The sequence below is a fragment of the Lates calcarifer genome, linkage group LG5 (assembly GCF_001640805.2).
Source record: "Lates calcarifer isolate ASB-BC8 linkage group LG5, TLL_Latcal_v3, whole genome shotgun sequence".
NCBI lineage: Eukaryota > Metazoa > Chordata > Actinopteri > Centropomidae > Lates > Lates calcarifer.
Window position 1 is genome coordinate 11414644 of NC_066837.1, and position 15724 is coordinate 11430367.

Below are 15724 nucleotides of genomic sequence, written 5' to 3' on the forward strand. Positions count from 1 at the left end.
GCCCTGCTGAAGTTATTCAAATACAACATCCTGAACAGATTTGACTACTCACAGCTCAGAGACACTGCATCATCAAGCCTTTATCAAGCCAAGAAAAAGGTGGTTGGGAATCACTATGTGCAAAAATATATTTACCAAAGCTAATGACTCTTTGAGTCTGTTTGCCAATTCAAGAATTCTGGCCTTGGAACATACTTGAGTATTTCAGGCCTCACACAGTCCAGTATTAACTACAGGTGAACAGCAGAAAACATTTTACACAAAGACTGGATTTAGTTCCTCATCTCTCACACTGGAATCATTAGAAAAGGACAATCCTCATGGCCTCAAGTATGAGAGGAGAAATTAATACAGTGACCAAATACTGCCTCCACATATATGTTGACATGTGAGTATTGTACCAAGATTTAAACTTATGTTTTCAGACTGGACACAGCCTTTCCTGTGGACTGTCATTTACAGTCACCATCACTGTAGAGCACATGTTCAGGGTGTAACAGGGGGCATATGGCCATCATTTCATCCCTTTACGTTAATTCTGGGATGTGAGAAAAGCACAGCAGGAAGAGAGAAAAGCACAAAATGTTAACATTTTATTTACAAAGTTGTTTTTTTGTCATACAGAAAGTAAAAATGTAGCTACAACCTTGATTTGTGCAACCGGCGGCCACACTAAAAATCATGGCTCGCTGGTTGCACAGCTGCTATAGCAATAATTTTATTGGGAAAAATAAGGAACAGAAAAAAAGACAAAAAATGAGAAATAATAAACCCAACAACAAAAAATAATTCATCCAACAAAATATTAAAAGCACAGACCCAAAACTAGATACCAGTCCCAAAGTTCTCACACGGGAATACATAAAGAGGGATCGACAGTGAAGTTGTGGAATGCTGAGTGGTGGGCTGCCTGAGAACCTCGGGGGCCGTGGGTGAGGTGGGTGAGGTGGAGGGTGTTGGGTGGCTCTCAGTTCCATGGGGGGAGAAAAAAAAGGGGGGGCAGCTCCACTCGGCCCACCCATCCGGTACAGTCTTGCCCCGTTAAAAGAGCTCAGAGCTGGGGGGGTAGACGTGGATTACAAAGGCGGTGCGAGTCGTAAGAGGGCGGACGTTCGGGTTTGTGGGGGGAGGGGGGGGATTCGGTAGGCTCTTGTTTTCAGTTTTGCTCTTAATCATCGTCTTCATCGTCCTCGTCCTCGTCTTCATCCTCTGGGTCTCGCTTTCTCTTCTCACCTTTGCCAGTTTCTGCTTCTGAGGGGCAAAAAGGAGAAGGTGTAAGGTCAGGTCAACTGGCAATGAAATTTATTATCATTCTGTTGGAAAATAGCAAAAAATGCTCCTCACAGCCCAAACTGATACATTCAAATGACTTGTTTTGTCCAAGCGAACAATCCAGAACCCAAAGGTATTGAGTTTAATCTCATATAGACGTAAGGAAACCAGCAAAAATTCACATTTGAGAAGCTGGAACCAGTCAATCACTGGGATAAATCAATTATCAGAACTGTTGCTGGTTAAATTTCTGCCAAATGACTAATTTATTAATTAAATCCTGATTTAAATCTTAACAAAACATAACAAGGAAATATTATGTGTGCAGCTGGACTTTTGTGATGTTTTAAAACTGGTCCTTTACCATAGTTAACGACTGTATACATGAATCATTCTTCAGAGATCCTGTGGTGGTTTCTTAGTGAGTGTGGGTACAGTTTAAGAATGGTCCTGCTCATGTTTTGCTGTCCCTACATGTTATAATGTTACACGATTAGGAGCTGAAAATAAACAGTGTCAGATATGAATCTTCACTAGGGACATTTTTCAGGATTTAAGGGGCCCTGCCCTCCTCTCAGAATATTCTTTGTTTTTAAGCCATGAGTAACATTCTCACACCATGTCTTAGTTGTAACTGATCCTGTATAGTGTCTTATTTTAAGTACAGTAATGGGTAATGACTATAGCAGAGCTTCCTCAGTAACCAGAGCCATCAGACCATATCATATTATTCCTGGGATCAAGTTTTTATTGGTCATTATCAAGTGAAGTTGCTGCTCAACACATTCTGCACACATGTTTTTGTTTAAATCTGTAGTTTATGTTAAAATAAAATTTAAAAACTCATGGAGAGTTTAGCACTGTAATCTGATCAGAGACCGAGCTCACATGGCTGAGTGGAGCAGGAGTTAATGTGGACGAGTGTTTCTCTGGGTTTAAATACATTTTCAGAGATGGAAAGGTGCCATGGTGGTACATACCGTCTTCATCTTCATCCTCGTCTTCATCCTCTTCGTCTACCTCTCCATCCTGACCAAAGTCTTCCTCCTTGGTGAACAAAATTAAACAAGTTAAAACACTGCCGACGGATCTGAAGTCCAAATAATGACTGGATTGTTTTTGTTTGTTTTTTACCTCGTCTTCTCCGCTGACCTCCTCATCGTCCTCTTCTCCTTCTACCTCCTCTTCATCTTCCTCATCCTCCTCTTCCTCGTCAAAGTCCTCCTCCTCTCCATCCTCATCTTCCTCCTCCTCTCCCTCTGCAACACGAAAGCAAAAAAAGTGAACAACTACACATCACACATTTGAAGGTGAGATATTAAACATCTGTATTAAAGCCAGTTAAGTCAAGCAGCTTTCCTTAAAATGTTGTTTATAATAACATACAATGCTTTTCTTCTTAAACAATTTCAGCTGCTCTGGACTAGAACTGATCCTTCAAACCTCTGGAGGAACCTGAGCTGTCTGAGACTTCTTACCTTCATCTTCATCATCATCTACGCCATCTCCGTCCACCTCTCCGTCAGAGTCGGAAGCTTCCCTGTCCTCCATGTCGTAACCATCCAGGTAGGTGAGCTGGGGCAGCAGCTTGAACACGCTCTCTCTGTAGTCGTTCAGGTTTGTCACTTCACAGTTGAACAGGTCCAAACTCTTCAGGTTGTCCAGCTTTTTCTGTTGAACGCAGTGATGAGACGTCTTGACTTAATGGTACTGGATGATTATGTGAACATACTGTAAGTAAGGACAGTTTATACTGAGCTGGTCGGCCCTGTGAGTCTCTGTGGTTGTATTAGGACACTGCAGGCAGCGCTAACAACTCTGTGACAGTCTTGCTAGATCCTGACTGATTTACATGATTTTTGCATTGATGAGATGAACTACCTTGATTTGTTAGGTGCTTAATTCTCTGGATTAGACAGAAAAAAAATCTACAAAGTCTGTGTCTCCAGAAAATCTACTAAATCTACATTACAACACAATGTCTTCCACCTCCAAATAGGGGAATCACTATGCGGTTTCCTGCTGTACATGTTGCTCATGTGAGTTTCCAATAATAAGAAATATTTTTTAAATAAACAGACAAATGATAAAGAGTATCTCTCCTGATCTTGGTCCAGGGTCAGCTCCAGTCTAACAACATCAAGTTTAAATATCTATATCTGAATTTATAGAGAGCAGCCCTGAAATTAGAAATGTAGTTGTTATTTGTCTGCTGTGATTTGAGTGAAGACAGCTGATAAAGTGTAATCACATTTACAATAATACAGCTGTGTGCACTATCTAAATGTTTTGTCTAGTAAGTAAATAACAAGAAGCATCGAGTCTGCACCAATTTAAAGACATAGTACATTCAGATACGTGACAGGCATTGCTTCTAATTAGACTGGAAACACATACCAATGGTTCCAATGTGCTGATGTCTTTCAATTTGTTGCCGCTCAGGTTTAGATGTGTGAGGTTGGGAAGTTTCTCTGCTAAAACATCAAGGCCGCCGCTGATTCTGTTGTCGCTCAACTCCAGCTGAAACACAGCACAGGGAACAGATTATCACAACTGAAACTCTTTCTCTGCCTCAGATTTTTCACAGAGGTTCCAGGGTGAAGCATCATTTACTTTACCTTTTTGAGTTTTCCTAGTTTAGGCAGGTTGGACACTGAGATTAAGCCAACATTTATCAAACTGAGGAACTCCAGGTTGACAAACTCAGCTGTGAGGCCTTCGATTTTTCCTTCAACCGATCGACAATTGTCAAGGACAAGTTCTCGTACCTGGAATACAGAAGAATAGAATAATACATTAAAAATAATCTAATCTTTGTTGTTTTACGCATTTTATTAAACTGTTATTCCTGTTTATTCATAATTATAGTTTACTCTAAAACATGCCAAATTCATAATGATGCAAAAAAATAGATATTACACCTTCTCTTTTCGTTTTTAATAAAACTTTTTTTTATATAAACAAAATCACTAAGATAGCAAACAACATAATTCAAGTGTTTTTAATAGGGGGTGTCACTGGTTAACATAATGACTTAGTGTAAAGTAATTAAAGGTATTATATAGTTGCTGTAAAATATTGGAAAAACAAGTCTGAAGGCGGAGTTAGTTTGAGACAGTTAAAGCTAACACTGGTTGCGCAATTCAACGTTGGACAAAAACGTTGCAAAAAAAGTTGTTGTCCGCGTCAAAGATCCTGATTTCCCCCTTTAAAAGCACCGAAATGGACACTGCGACTCCGTCTAAATACACTTCGTGTCGTTGTGTGCTTAATTTACCCGGACACGGCAGTTAATGCATTGATTTCTGTGAAACGAGGAAGAGCACAGCAATAGCTTCCCATGGCCTGCTGATGCAGTCACTAATGACAAATGCAATGATTTTTGTGAGCTAGCTCGCTACAGGCTAGCCATTGCCCCTTTTAAACGCTGCCGTGCGGTAGAGGAGCAGCTAGAGAGCTCTGTCTGCCCGCCATTAGCCAACCCAACAGCAACGGAAAGGAGTGCGAATACACCCTTAGTAAAGATTTTCTTTTTTTTCTTTCGTTAAACCAGCTTTCATGTGGGAAGTGGAATATTCCTTGTCGTCGAGCGAACGACCGATATTGCCAGTTTGTCTCAGAGTACTACATCGTTTTCAGGTCGAAGTGGCGAAGGAAATATATTGAGAACGGAAATTTAGTAAAAACAAAGATGGAGACAGTTCCTTTCTCCCAGGGCTTCAAAGACGACAGAATGACAACATGGCGATCCCTCAGATACAGTATGCAGTTCTCTGAACACTTCCATGGCGAAAAGTGTTGTTTAGGAAGAGTAATTATCGCTACCTGCACATTGCCTAAATTATTTTTCGATGTATAAATTTGTTTTATTTCATGCATGGGTCGAGAGGAAACGCCGACCGTCGAGTTTTTGGCTGCCCACGCATCAAGCGCGGTGCACCGGATCTCCGTGTCATTCAGGCAGGCTGGCTCGGTTAACGGAGCCGCCGGCCAACAAACCGACCCGTTTACCTTCAAACATGGTCAGGTTTAGTTTTAAAGACAGATACTGGGGGACATGATGGTTGTGTTAGACGGTTTAAGCTCAGGGCTGGATATATTTAGTTGTCTTTGACCAGCGTAGCGAAGGGGGTAATATGGCGGGAACAAAAATACTAAGTTAGGAGGCTGCTGTCTGAATGATTCTGACTCACCAGACCTCATTAAAAAAGTAAGCAATATTTACACCAGCGTAAACGCAGGGATATGAAATGGTAACGCGGCTCCTGCACAAGTATGTAAGCTATTTTAGGGAATTAACCGCTGCACACTCCCTTTAAAACTTACGGATCGCAACAGCTTAAACGTGGCTTTAAACAAATCACGATTACAGGAATAGTTGGCTGCTGGCTGTAGTTTGTGTGGAAATATCTACAGGCTTTGGTTTAGGAGTAACAGGGGCTTAAGTGGTCAAGGTATGGATGACTCGTGAACCAAGTGACTGTTTTTTTTGTTGTCGCTGCTGAATCTGGCCGTTTGATATTAACGTACTCTACAGAAAATTCACAGACATTACCGGTGATCTGCGACGGCCCGTTGACATGACACAAAAACTCTATCTTAGCACAAACGTCTTGAAGTTGTAAAGTGAATTTGTAATAAAAAAAAGACCCCCATTTTAGCAGTTATGCTAGCAGCAAACATGGCTTCCAAGGTCTGTATAAAATATACCGCTCTGTGAATGCCAAACGCGGCGCAGGAGGTGAATTATTTCCTCACATATCAGCGTAAAAAGAAGTTTAGTAATTGTGGTACAACGGTGGAGTCGAGCTGAATCGTGTGTGCACCACTGACCAAGGAGGCTGCGAAACGGTTAAAGCACTGCAATAATGCCAGCAAGCTGAGGAATCGCCGTTTCAAAGTAACGATTGAATTTAGCTTTTCTCGTCTCCTTGCCCCTATACGCCCAATCCAGCACAGGGTGAAGGATTAAGCTTGTTGTGCGAGTGTTTTCCGCCCTATTATAAAGGAGAAACATAATCTAAAGCCCATGTGGTCACCATTACGTTAGCCACACAGGTCACTCGCAAAGCAGAAAAAGTAGCAAGCTAGCTAGCGAGAGGCTAGCCAGAAAACTAAGGGTTGGTTTTAAAAAGCACGACTCACATCAGACGGTGTCCTGTTTCTTAGCTCCAAGTGGATCCTCTTTTTCATGTCCATCTCGCCCTGTGAAAGTTCAACTTTTCTCTCCTGGGTTTTGGTGGGATCTTCAGTCCAAAGGCAGAGATGCCCTAATGGAGGGAGAATATAGGACTGTATAATGAACTGAGCCAAACGCTAAGTTAGTCGGAGAGAGGAGACAACCATGGAGGGAAACGGGACTGAAACAAAATATATGCTCAACAGCGCCATCTGCGTCCAGAAACGCCCATCACCGCTGTAAAAAAGACATTGCAGTCACAAAACATGACGCTGCCCCGAAACACTGCTATGGTGCAATTTATTTTCTGCAAGGAAACAACTGTACTATGTGAAGACAAAAAGGCTATTTGTGTATGTGTGCGTTTCAGCTCGGTTTTATTAAATGAAGGAATGTAGAATACACGTGTATATTTAACTGCATTAAATACATTAAAAAAGAAAACTCGGTCACACGGTGAAACTTTTGTTTTTCTGCCAAACTTAGAAAGTTTCACAGCTTTAAACACCCCCCCCCCGTTTCATGTTTAACACCATATTGTTATTGTTGCATATGAAGCGTGTGAGTATGGTAAACACGTTTAATCATAAATAGAAATCCTCTTTTCAATATTAATCAAACCTGTTGCCTCCAAAACAAAAATATGTTGTTTTCTAACAGAGCAGCTGTAATCGTCCTCTTCTTCTTATTGAATAAACTACATGATGCATTAACTCAGTTGTCCACTGTTGATTTTTAAACGCCAGTTTCTTCTCACCGTTTGGACACACTGGTAGAGAGGAGGGGTTATATTTGGTTTGCAGTAAAGAGAGCATTGTGTATGCATATGGTAGGGCTGGGTACCCCCCCCCCCCCCACCACCAATTCCCCATCCCCCCTTTTACTTCCTGACACACCAGAGCCCTCCAGTAGAAACTCACTGAGTGTCAACTGTTGAGTTTTACTAAATAAAACTATGAATCAGCAGTTATAACCTGGATATCTGTCAGATTACTGATTTATTTTAAGGTTAGTAAAGTGAAGATGTGACACTGATACACGTAGAATCTAGGCTGTAAAACTGCACACACACTATATAAAGGATTATCCAAACACCCTGTCTCTGGACCTGTGCATGTTAAACATACTATATATTAACTGTTTTTAAAACCAGAGTTTGGTAGTAGAGAGGGAACACCAGGAGATGGCACTGTAATATCTACACTCCATGTGTTTGAGTTCCAATGTGTTTGAGTTCCATTGTGTAACAGCAGCTGTGTGTGTGTGTGTGAGCGATGGCTTTTTAGTAATAATTTCACTGATTATTTCAGTTATCTGTGAAGACGTTTGTGTTTGGAGTGAGTTAACTTTGCAGGCTGTGATGTGTGGAGCAGCTGGAAGCCGACACAGATCATCTGAGGTGTTTGCGGTTTGAAACTGAGTGTAAGCAGCTTTTAAAACTTTGCATGTTTTTCTGTAAAAGTGAAATTTAACCCTGGACAATGGGTGAAGGTAAATGTTTTCCACCAAGAATTCAACCATGAAATATGCATGAATCAGACATATTTCCCATTCTGCTATGATTTTACAAAGAGTGTGGGTTGAGAGAAGCTCCCTCAGCACAGTGAACGAATTTAACAAGGGATCCTCAACATTTTCCTACAGTGCTGGAGGCAATTGGCAGTTGAGTGTTATTTACTCTGCTGGACAGCTTCTTTCACTGAGTGGCTCAAACACACACATCAGAGCTCAATGTGCTGTGAGAAGATTGAGAACACACCCCAACTGAGCAGCTCTCTGTCTCAGAGATAAGATGGGTCTGCCCCCACTCCTCTGCTTGTACACTAGGTTTCTTGCTCCGTTTCAGGCATTATAAGAGAGTAGTTTACTACAAAACACAGGGGAAAAAAGACACATTTAACATGTTAACTGATTATTTCTGCAGAGAAACAGGCAGAGCTTTCTTTATTTTACATTCAAAACTTAATTTAACATCATGCAGACAATGAATAAATGTCTAGATTCAGTCAAAGTGTATTTTTCTCATTGCTAAGCAACAGCAACATTTTACTAATGACTTCTAGCCTGCACATTAACACGTCTGCAAAGCAGAAAAGTGCCTTTTATTCTCCAGTTTAATAAAGACAGCATTCCACACACACAGTGTAGTTTTATTTCTGAGCTGCAGTCAGGATGTATTTCCTCCATGTCTTCATACAGACTGTATTTTATCCCTATCATACTCTGCCCACACACAACTCACTCCAGTCTTTTTTTTTTTCTCTCTCTCTCTCTCTCTCTCTGTTAGAGCCGTGCCAACTCCTCCAACTTTACAAATATGATAAGACCAAAGCTGCAAGAACTCTCCCAGCACTATGGTAATGGTTAACCAGATAATTCATTTAGGGGTGGGAATAGAAAACAGTCAGAAGTTACTCTGTCGTCTTTTCTGAGCTCACCCGCCTTCAATGAGCTGAATTCATTCATAGTGGGAGTCAGAATGGAGGAGACGCTGCAACTAGACAAACAAGAGTCGGAATATAAAAATCCAAATGACGACCAAGGTAAACTTTAAAAGTCTTTCAGTATTTCCACACTGTAAAGTTAAATGATCCAGTTATTCATCTACACACTGTGGTGTTTGTTGGTCTGACACTAAAATCTATCAGGCAACATCTGAGCTGCAGCTAGAAATACGACACAAGTTTGATCTGTCTGTATGAAACCAGGTGCAAAGACTTTACCAGTGTGTAGCTGAGGAACAAATGTCAGTCAGTCCTGTGTTATAAACACTGCAGTTCTTTCCCTGGATTCTGTTTCAAAGGAGGGATCCGTCGCCGGTTGAGGGACAGGGATCTTCTCAGGAAGAGAAAGGCTGAAGCAGAGGAGAAGGAAACTAACCAGTGGGTTTTTGGGTAAATTTATACAAAAGCACAGTCAATATAAGAAAAGTGACCTGTATATACAGCTTCTATTCATTTGCAGTAACTGTGTTTGGTGTAACTATGAAGAAGTTGAGAGTTTACAGCAGAGTAATGATCCTCTGAATAAATAAAAATAAATCATGCACAGAAACAGAAGTTTAGTAAAGTTATTAAAGCTTTTTAACACAACTCACATTATAACACTGTACTTTGCAGTGCTTGATGAATTATCAGCTGCTTATCACTCCTCTGGTTTATATTGAATATGGGGCAAGAGGAAACCAAAGGTTGCTGTGGTGTTTCTATTGACGCCCCAGATCCAGGTCAAGGACTTTGTACTATTAGCTCAGCCGAAGTCTCACAAAGAGCTGTATCAGTGTCCACTGTCGTTGGGGTTGATTATAGTACTGTGCTGTGTCAGGGTGGAGAGTCAGAGGAAAAGATCAAGAGCTGACGACAAGAGTGGCACAAAGAAGAGAGGGAGGCCCAGGAAGTCTGAGCCCACGCCGGAGTTATCTGTCATCCAGGAGGAGGCGGTGGCAGTTCAGGATGCTCCTGCAGTGGTGGTGGTTCCTGAACCCATGGGGATCCTCTCAGACCAGACCTCAGCCTCTCTGACCCCCCTATTCTCTGTGGGCAGTGACACACTGGAGTCACAGCCAGCCTCTGTCCTCGCTGTGCCCCCTGAGATCGGATCAGTCCAGACCTCTGTCCCTGCTCCTGGTCTGAGCTCTCCAGTTAACCAGACTCCAGCTCTGGTTCCACTGTCAGTTCCTGGTCCATCTCCTCCTAGTGTTCTAGATACAGCTCAGATCCCCGCCCAAGATCCAGATCCAGTCCCGGCTCTGTTCCAGGCCCCTGTTCCAGCTGCAGCTCCTTCCCTGGTGGAGACCCTCTACACAGAGTCACAGGGCAGACAGGCGCTAGACCAGGTCCTGATAGAGGACTTGGGCCCAGAAGAGGAAGAGGACATCTCTAGATCACAAGACAACAGAGCTGATGAAGGTAGAGATGATGTGGACCTACAGCACCAGAAATGTCATCTAGTTTTAGAGCCTCTGACAATATATCTGCTCTTTTAAATCGTCTTCTCTTGATATTAACCGTGTTCTGTCTGTCCTTCTGTTTCAGATCTGACTGAGATGCCATTGATCAATGTGCCTGAACAAAACAAAATGTTCTCAGTTCCAACTTTGTCCTCTCCACCTCCGCCACAAGAATATCTCCCAGGAAATTAATTCTAATGTTATTAAAATACACTTTTTAGATACTGCCTCAGTTCAGAACATGCAGAGCCTCTGTCATAGTGTGTATCTGAGGATAATGTTGGTTAGTGTTGCAGCCTGTTAGCTGAAGAGAAACAAACATGGATGCATAGCTTATTTGAAACATGTTATGAATTCAAACCAAACCTGTACGCTTATTTATTCTTGGTTTGTGCTTCACTGCAAAGTTCATGAATTTTATTTTGTACTTTGCATTTAGTCAACAGCACATTTTACCTGCTTTTATTTAAAGTAAATGATATAAATCTCTGGTAGTGATGTATTTTTAATTGTGGATTTATCTGATTGAATTTTGTAAAAGTTGTTTTTCACCTGATAAAATAAACTGCTTCAACCATCTGACTGTGGTCATTGTCATCTGTGACAAATACATGATCCTGTCTTTTTGTAAAACTCTTATTTCTCTGGTAGTACTTTAGTTTAAATCATGTACAAGAGTGGAGGAGTGAAATATTCAGATACTTTACTTCAGTAAAAGTAACAATACTTTAATGTAAAAATGTTCCATTGCAAATAAAAGCAATACATTCAAATTTGACTTCACTAATAGTACTAGTATTATCTACCCAAATTACTCATCATTGTGCAGTGACCCATGTCAGAGTAATGTTTAATATTGATTGTTAATTATTACTCATTCATTAGCACATAAACAATATTTCAATGTTGCCGCATACTGCAAGATTACTTTATAATCAGTTTGATCAACAATGATTCATTTAGGTAAAATTATTTTATATTTACAAGTAAAATCTATATTGTTGTTGTATACTGAATATAATATAATATAACATAATATCCAGAATTGCCTTTAATGGCATTGTAGGTATATACAATGGAATTATTATATTATATTATATTATATTATATTATATTATATTATATTGTTATATACAGTCTATGATTGTTGTACATGTTTTATATTAGATCTTCTTCTGTTTTTATAAATAAAGCTTATTAAAAAAACAGTAGCTGCAGTGACTCTGCTGCCCCCTGCTGGTAGAAAGATGCAGTGATTCTGCAGCGGCTGCACATTTATCTCAGACTTTTATAACGTGTGTGTGTAATATTAATGTAACAGCAGATGTATGTTGTAATAAACTGCTGAACAAAGAGGATGTGATGAATAGACAGAAAACCTAAAGCTGTAGATCAGCTGTCAGTCATCAGAGTGTCACGTGGATCGCTCCTGGTTGGCCAACATTTAACCTGAACATGTGTTTCCGCGTGTAGAGACTCCTTCACTTCTTCGGCGTGTTGTCTGTTCCTGTTCAGCAGCAGCAGGTTTTAGTTCACAGCTGATTTATTAATAAGTAGAGTGTGTTTTTTTGTCAGTGAGATGAGTCCAGTGTGTGACTGCTGTGGTGAAACCATCCGTAAACTGAACCAACAGGTTTCTGTGATGAGGAGAGAGATCAAGAACCTCAGGTACGATCATCACTAATCTAATAATATCCCATCAGTCCACTGTGTACACACGTTTCTCTTATAGTAAATCTGTCTGTATCTGACCCGTCAGGACATGTATATCTGTCCCTCTGTTTACAGGCAGATGTTGGACAGCTCAGTCCGAGCTCATCGTAAACACATGACAACTCTTCAATCTGCTGTGGCACAGATTGGACTGAGAGAAGCTGCTGACAGAGACCACACACCTTCACCTTTACCACCTCCACCCCCTTCACCCTCACCTTCACCACAGGCTGCACTAGAGACAGGTAACTACAGCTGAATGCAGAGGTTTGGGTAAATGACGAGTTATTGTTTAATTTTGATGTAAAAAGACAGAAACTACAACAACAACAACAGAAAAGTCTCTTCAAAAGTTAATTAGCTGTTAATGTAGTTTAAAAATGGGATGGATTTATTTTTTATATCAGCAAGGTCTGGATGTAAATGTCCTGCAGGACCTCAAAATCCATCATGAACTATTTCAAGAAACACAGGCCGAAGGTTTTGGAGCGGACCTAACAGTCATCACCAACACACTTAAAATCTGTGAGTGGAGCGAGACGATTTAAAATCAGAACATGAAGTCACCTACAGGAAGAGTTTGTGAAAATTCGTAAATCAAGAATAGAAAAACTGCTAGCACCCGCATAAAGAGAGTCCACATGGTGTGTATTAACATTTGAAGAGAGGCTCAGTTTAATGTCTGTCTGTGAAGTTTCAACCAGACAATATTATATATTTAATTATTATGTAATTATCACAGTTATAGCTGATATAGTTACTGTCAATTAACTAATCAATTAAATGACCAATAATTTCAGCACTTAAATAAATATGTATGTATTACTCTGTAGAATCTACTGTGTATCCTTAACATTGTTAAATAAAGATATATCTATACAAAATAAAATAAACACAGAAATGATATGTTTGTTGTATAAAGGGAGATGTAAAGAACAAATGATGGTACAACACATGAATGAAAGTGTCAGGTACTGTCACTGTGTTTACAAGTCATGAAAAACCTTCACACCTGAGCCTCTGTTCCACATCAACAGAATATAATTAATGAGCTGTGACACGTTACAGGAAACATCCAGACGGTCCCGATCGGTTTCATCAGTTCCTGTTTCTCAGTGAAGAACGGGACGCCCAGACAGCCGACGGTCTGCGGTCAATCCAGAGCAGAACTGAGGATCCAGCAGAGGGTCTTCAACAACCCGGATCACGCTCTGCTGGGACTAGACCAGTTCTCTCACGTCTGGTCAGTGTCCTGTGTGTTTCTGTACTCTGGATCTTTAGCATGGTGTCGCTATCTCTGGATTCTTAAACTTCATTTTATTTCTTCAAGAGTTACATAATTTAAAGTGGTTGACAAAAGTATATACAAAACTATGTATAATTGTGTAATGTAATTGCAGTAAGTCTTGAATTAAAATCCATTAAAATGTCTCTTATCATGAGGTTTCCATGTTCGAGTAACATCTTCTTGTTTCCTGTCTGATGTGGGCGAATGAAGCCTTTAGACTCTGATATTGTTTTAAAGTCATTATAACTCAACTTGATTTGACTCTTTTTACTCACTGATAGCAGCAATCACTGGATTATCTGGAGCCTGTGGACTGAAGATTTATTAATTTTTATCCCATTCTCCTTTTCAGAACACAGACCATCTCAACAGAACCACCTCTGTGTACAGTTAGACTTTTTATATCCACTGTTTAATCTGTGTTTTCTCCCTCTCAACAGGATCATCTTTCTCTTTCATAAAAATGGCCACCTGAGTTACAAAGCCAAAGTGAAGCCTCCCAGGCTGAACGGTCAGAGAGTCGGTGTTTACTCCACACGCAGCCCACATCGACCAAACGCCCTCGGTCTGACTCTGGCCAAACTGGATAAAATTGTAGGTCAGTAACATCATCAGAGTGTCTTATATAGCTGATGGTTTGTGTCTTTGTGAGGACGTATGTACAGAATATAAACATGTCATGTATCTTTGGAGTAAACTCTAAATGTTGGGCTGTGAAGAAATGAAATAAATCACTGACAGGTGCTTTCCTACCTTTATTTTCCAGGTGACACTTTATATCTGTCAGACATCGACATGATTGCAGGAACGCCGGTCCTGGACATTAAACCCTACATCCCAGAGTACGACTCACCTCAGACCAGGATCCACATGGATTCAGAACCTTATGAACTAAACACACACCAACCAAGTGAAACTACTGTGGACGAGTCTGATTCCTTAAACCTCCATAAAGACTCAGAACCAGACTCTGCTCAGTCAAGACCTGAATCTGGAGGTGATGTTCCTGCAGCAGGTTCATCTGGAGTCAGTACTCAGTCCTCCCTGCACAGAGACCTGCAGGGTGTGCTGGAGGAGGTCAGGGCTTATGTGACCCAACGTGACCTCTACCAAAGTGAGGACCAAATGTCAGAGTCTCCAAAGAGGAAGCATCCAGAGTCGAAAGTGGATCGGCCCTGCTATGGAGAGGAGGTCTACAGTACCATTGCTGACTGGATCAGAGAGCCTCCTGTGTCCGGTCTGGAGGTTCGCTTCACTCCTCACGCTGAGAGGCAGCTGGCAGAGTTCCTCCCCTCACACCTGTCAGGTAACAAGGTTTAATGTCTGCTGGAGAAAAGGGTGTTGTCATCTTTTTCTCCACCAGAGGGTGCTGTTGTCAAAATGATACAAATGAAAGCAGTCATTTATCACTGAAAAACACATATGTCTATTTCACACACAGGATCCCCAGACCGAGTCGGACCCAGGTTCAGGTTCCTACGTAGTCCAGAGGAGGCGGCCGCCGCCATCAGAGGGGTGCTGGCAGCTGACCCGCGGTCTGTTTACAGGAGGACTCGCTGCAGGGACCGACTCTTCTTCTTCACCCTGGACACGGCAGACATCACCTGCTGGTTTGGACAGGGCTTCGCTGAGGTGCTGCAGGTCCAACCTGTTGAGAGCTGAGGCGCTGCAGGTCCGATCTGTCAAGAGCCAAACTGCCACTGTGTGAGAAACTGTTTCAGTGCAGATGTTAGAGCTGGATACTGTCACTCATGTGTTCAGAGCAACAAAAACAGAGCCTGTAAAATGTTCCAGGTTATTTCTCTACTGACAGATGTGTTTTTCAGTTATGAGATTTATCACTCAAATCAGATGAAATCAAATTTAGTGTGGGTAGATTAAATAAAAGATTAATTTTATTGTTTCAACCATGTTCAGCAGCTGTGGTCAAACATCTCTGCTATGCATCATTACCTTTTTCATATCTCTGTCTTTATTCAAAGGAAGCAACTGGTCCTCTGCTGAGAGTGAAAAATAAACTGAGCATGAATGAATGAGTGGACTTTTCTATTATTGTAGTTTATTACTGGTATAACTCCCCACATAAGGAGTGACAGTAAATCACTCTCCAGCTGTGGCTTCACGATGTGTGTGTTTGAGTCAGAGCCCTAGAATAACTGCATAAGTACTCAGGAGAACCAATGCTGTTTTATTTTTGAAAGAATCCTCATTTTACAGCATTTTTTCTAAACCCTTTACACACTGTTGTGGGTGGTGCTGTGACTAAAATGAGGTTTAGTGTAAGGTGTCAGTAATGAATGAGTGGAATTATCTTCGTCTTCAG

General features: G+C 41.1%; 3 protein-coding genes across 5 annotated transcripts; 2 read left to right on the forward strand and 1 right to left on the reverse strand.

Annotated features, from left to right (window-relative positions):
• Positions 1–580: 580 nt before the first annotated feature.
• On the reverse strand, positions 581–7140 carry anp32b (acidic (leucine-rich) nuclear phosphoprotein 32 family, member B). Its single transcript, XM_018661560.2, has 7 exons — positions 6418–7140; positions 3891–4040; positions 3670–3792; positions 2751–2943; positions 2407–2531; positions 2253–2319; positions 581–1251 (listed from the first exon to the last, which is right to left on the reverse strand). The coding sequence occupies exons 1-7, from the start codon at positions 6469–6471 to the stop codon at positions 1169–1171; spliced, it is 795 nt and encodes a 264-aa protein (XP_018517076.1). The 5' UTR covers positions 6472–7140; the 3' UTR covers positions 581–1168.
• Positions 7141–8803: 1663 nt separating this feature from the next.
• On the forward strand, positions 8804–10979 carry hemgn (hemogen). Of its 2 annotated transcripts, none has more exons than XM_018661558.2 (4): positions 8804–8994; positions 9255–9345; positions 9776–10359; positions 10486–10979. In XM_018661558.2, the coding sequence occupies exons 1-4, from the start codon at positions 8931–8933 to the stop codon at positions 10590–10592; spliced, it is 846 nt and encodes a 281-aa protein (XP_018517074.1). In that variant the 5' UTR covers positions 8804–8930; the 3' UTR covers positions 10593–10979. The 2 variants fall into 2 exon arrangements, with proteins under 2 accessions (XP_018517074.1, XP_018517075.1); XM_018661559.2 differs by having other exon boundaries at positions 8805–8994; positions 9255–9333.
• Positions 10980–11823: 844 nt separating this feature from the next.
• trmo (tRNA methyltransferase O) lies at positions 11824–15434 on the forward strand. Of its 2 annotated transcripts, none has more exons than XM_018661545.2 (6): positions 11824–12068; positions 12189–12358; positions 13182–13356; positions 13842–13999; positions 14168–14707; positions 14843–15434. In XM_018661545.2, exons 1-6 carry the CDS (start codon positions 11980–11982, stop codon positions 15061–15063), a joined length of 1353 nt encoding a protein of 450 aa, XP_018517061.1. In that variant the 5' UTR covers positions 11824–11979; the 3' UTR covers positions 15064–15434. The 2 variants fall into 2 exon arrangements, with proteins under 2 accessions (XP_018517061.1, XP_018517062.1); XM_018661546.2 differs by having other exon boundaries at positions 11921–12068; positions 12193–12358.
• Positions 15435–15724: the final 290 nt, after the last annotated feature.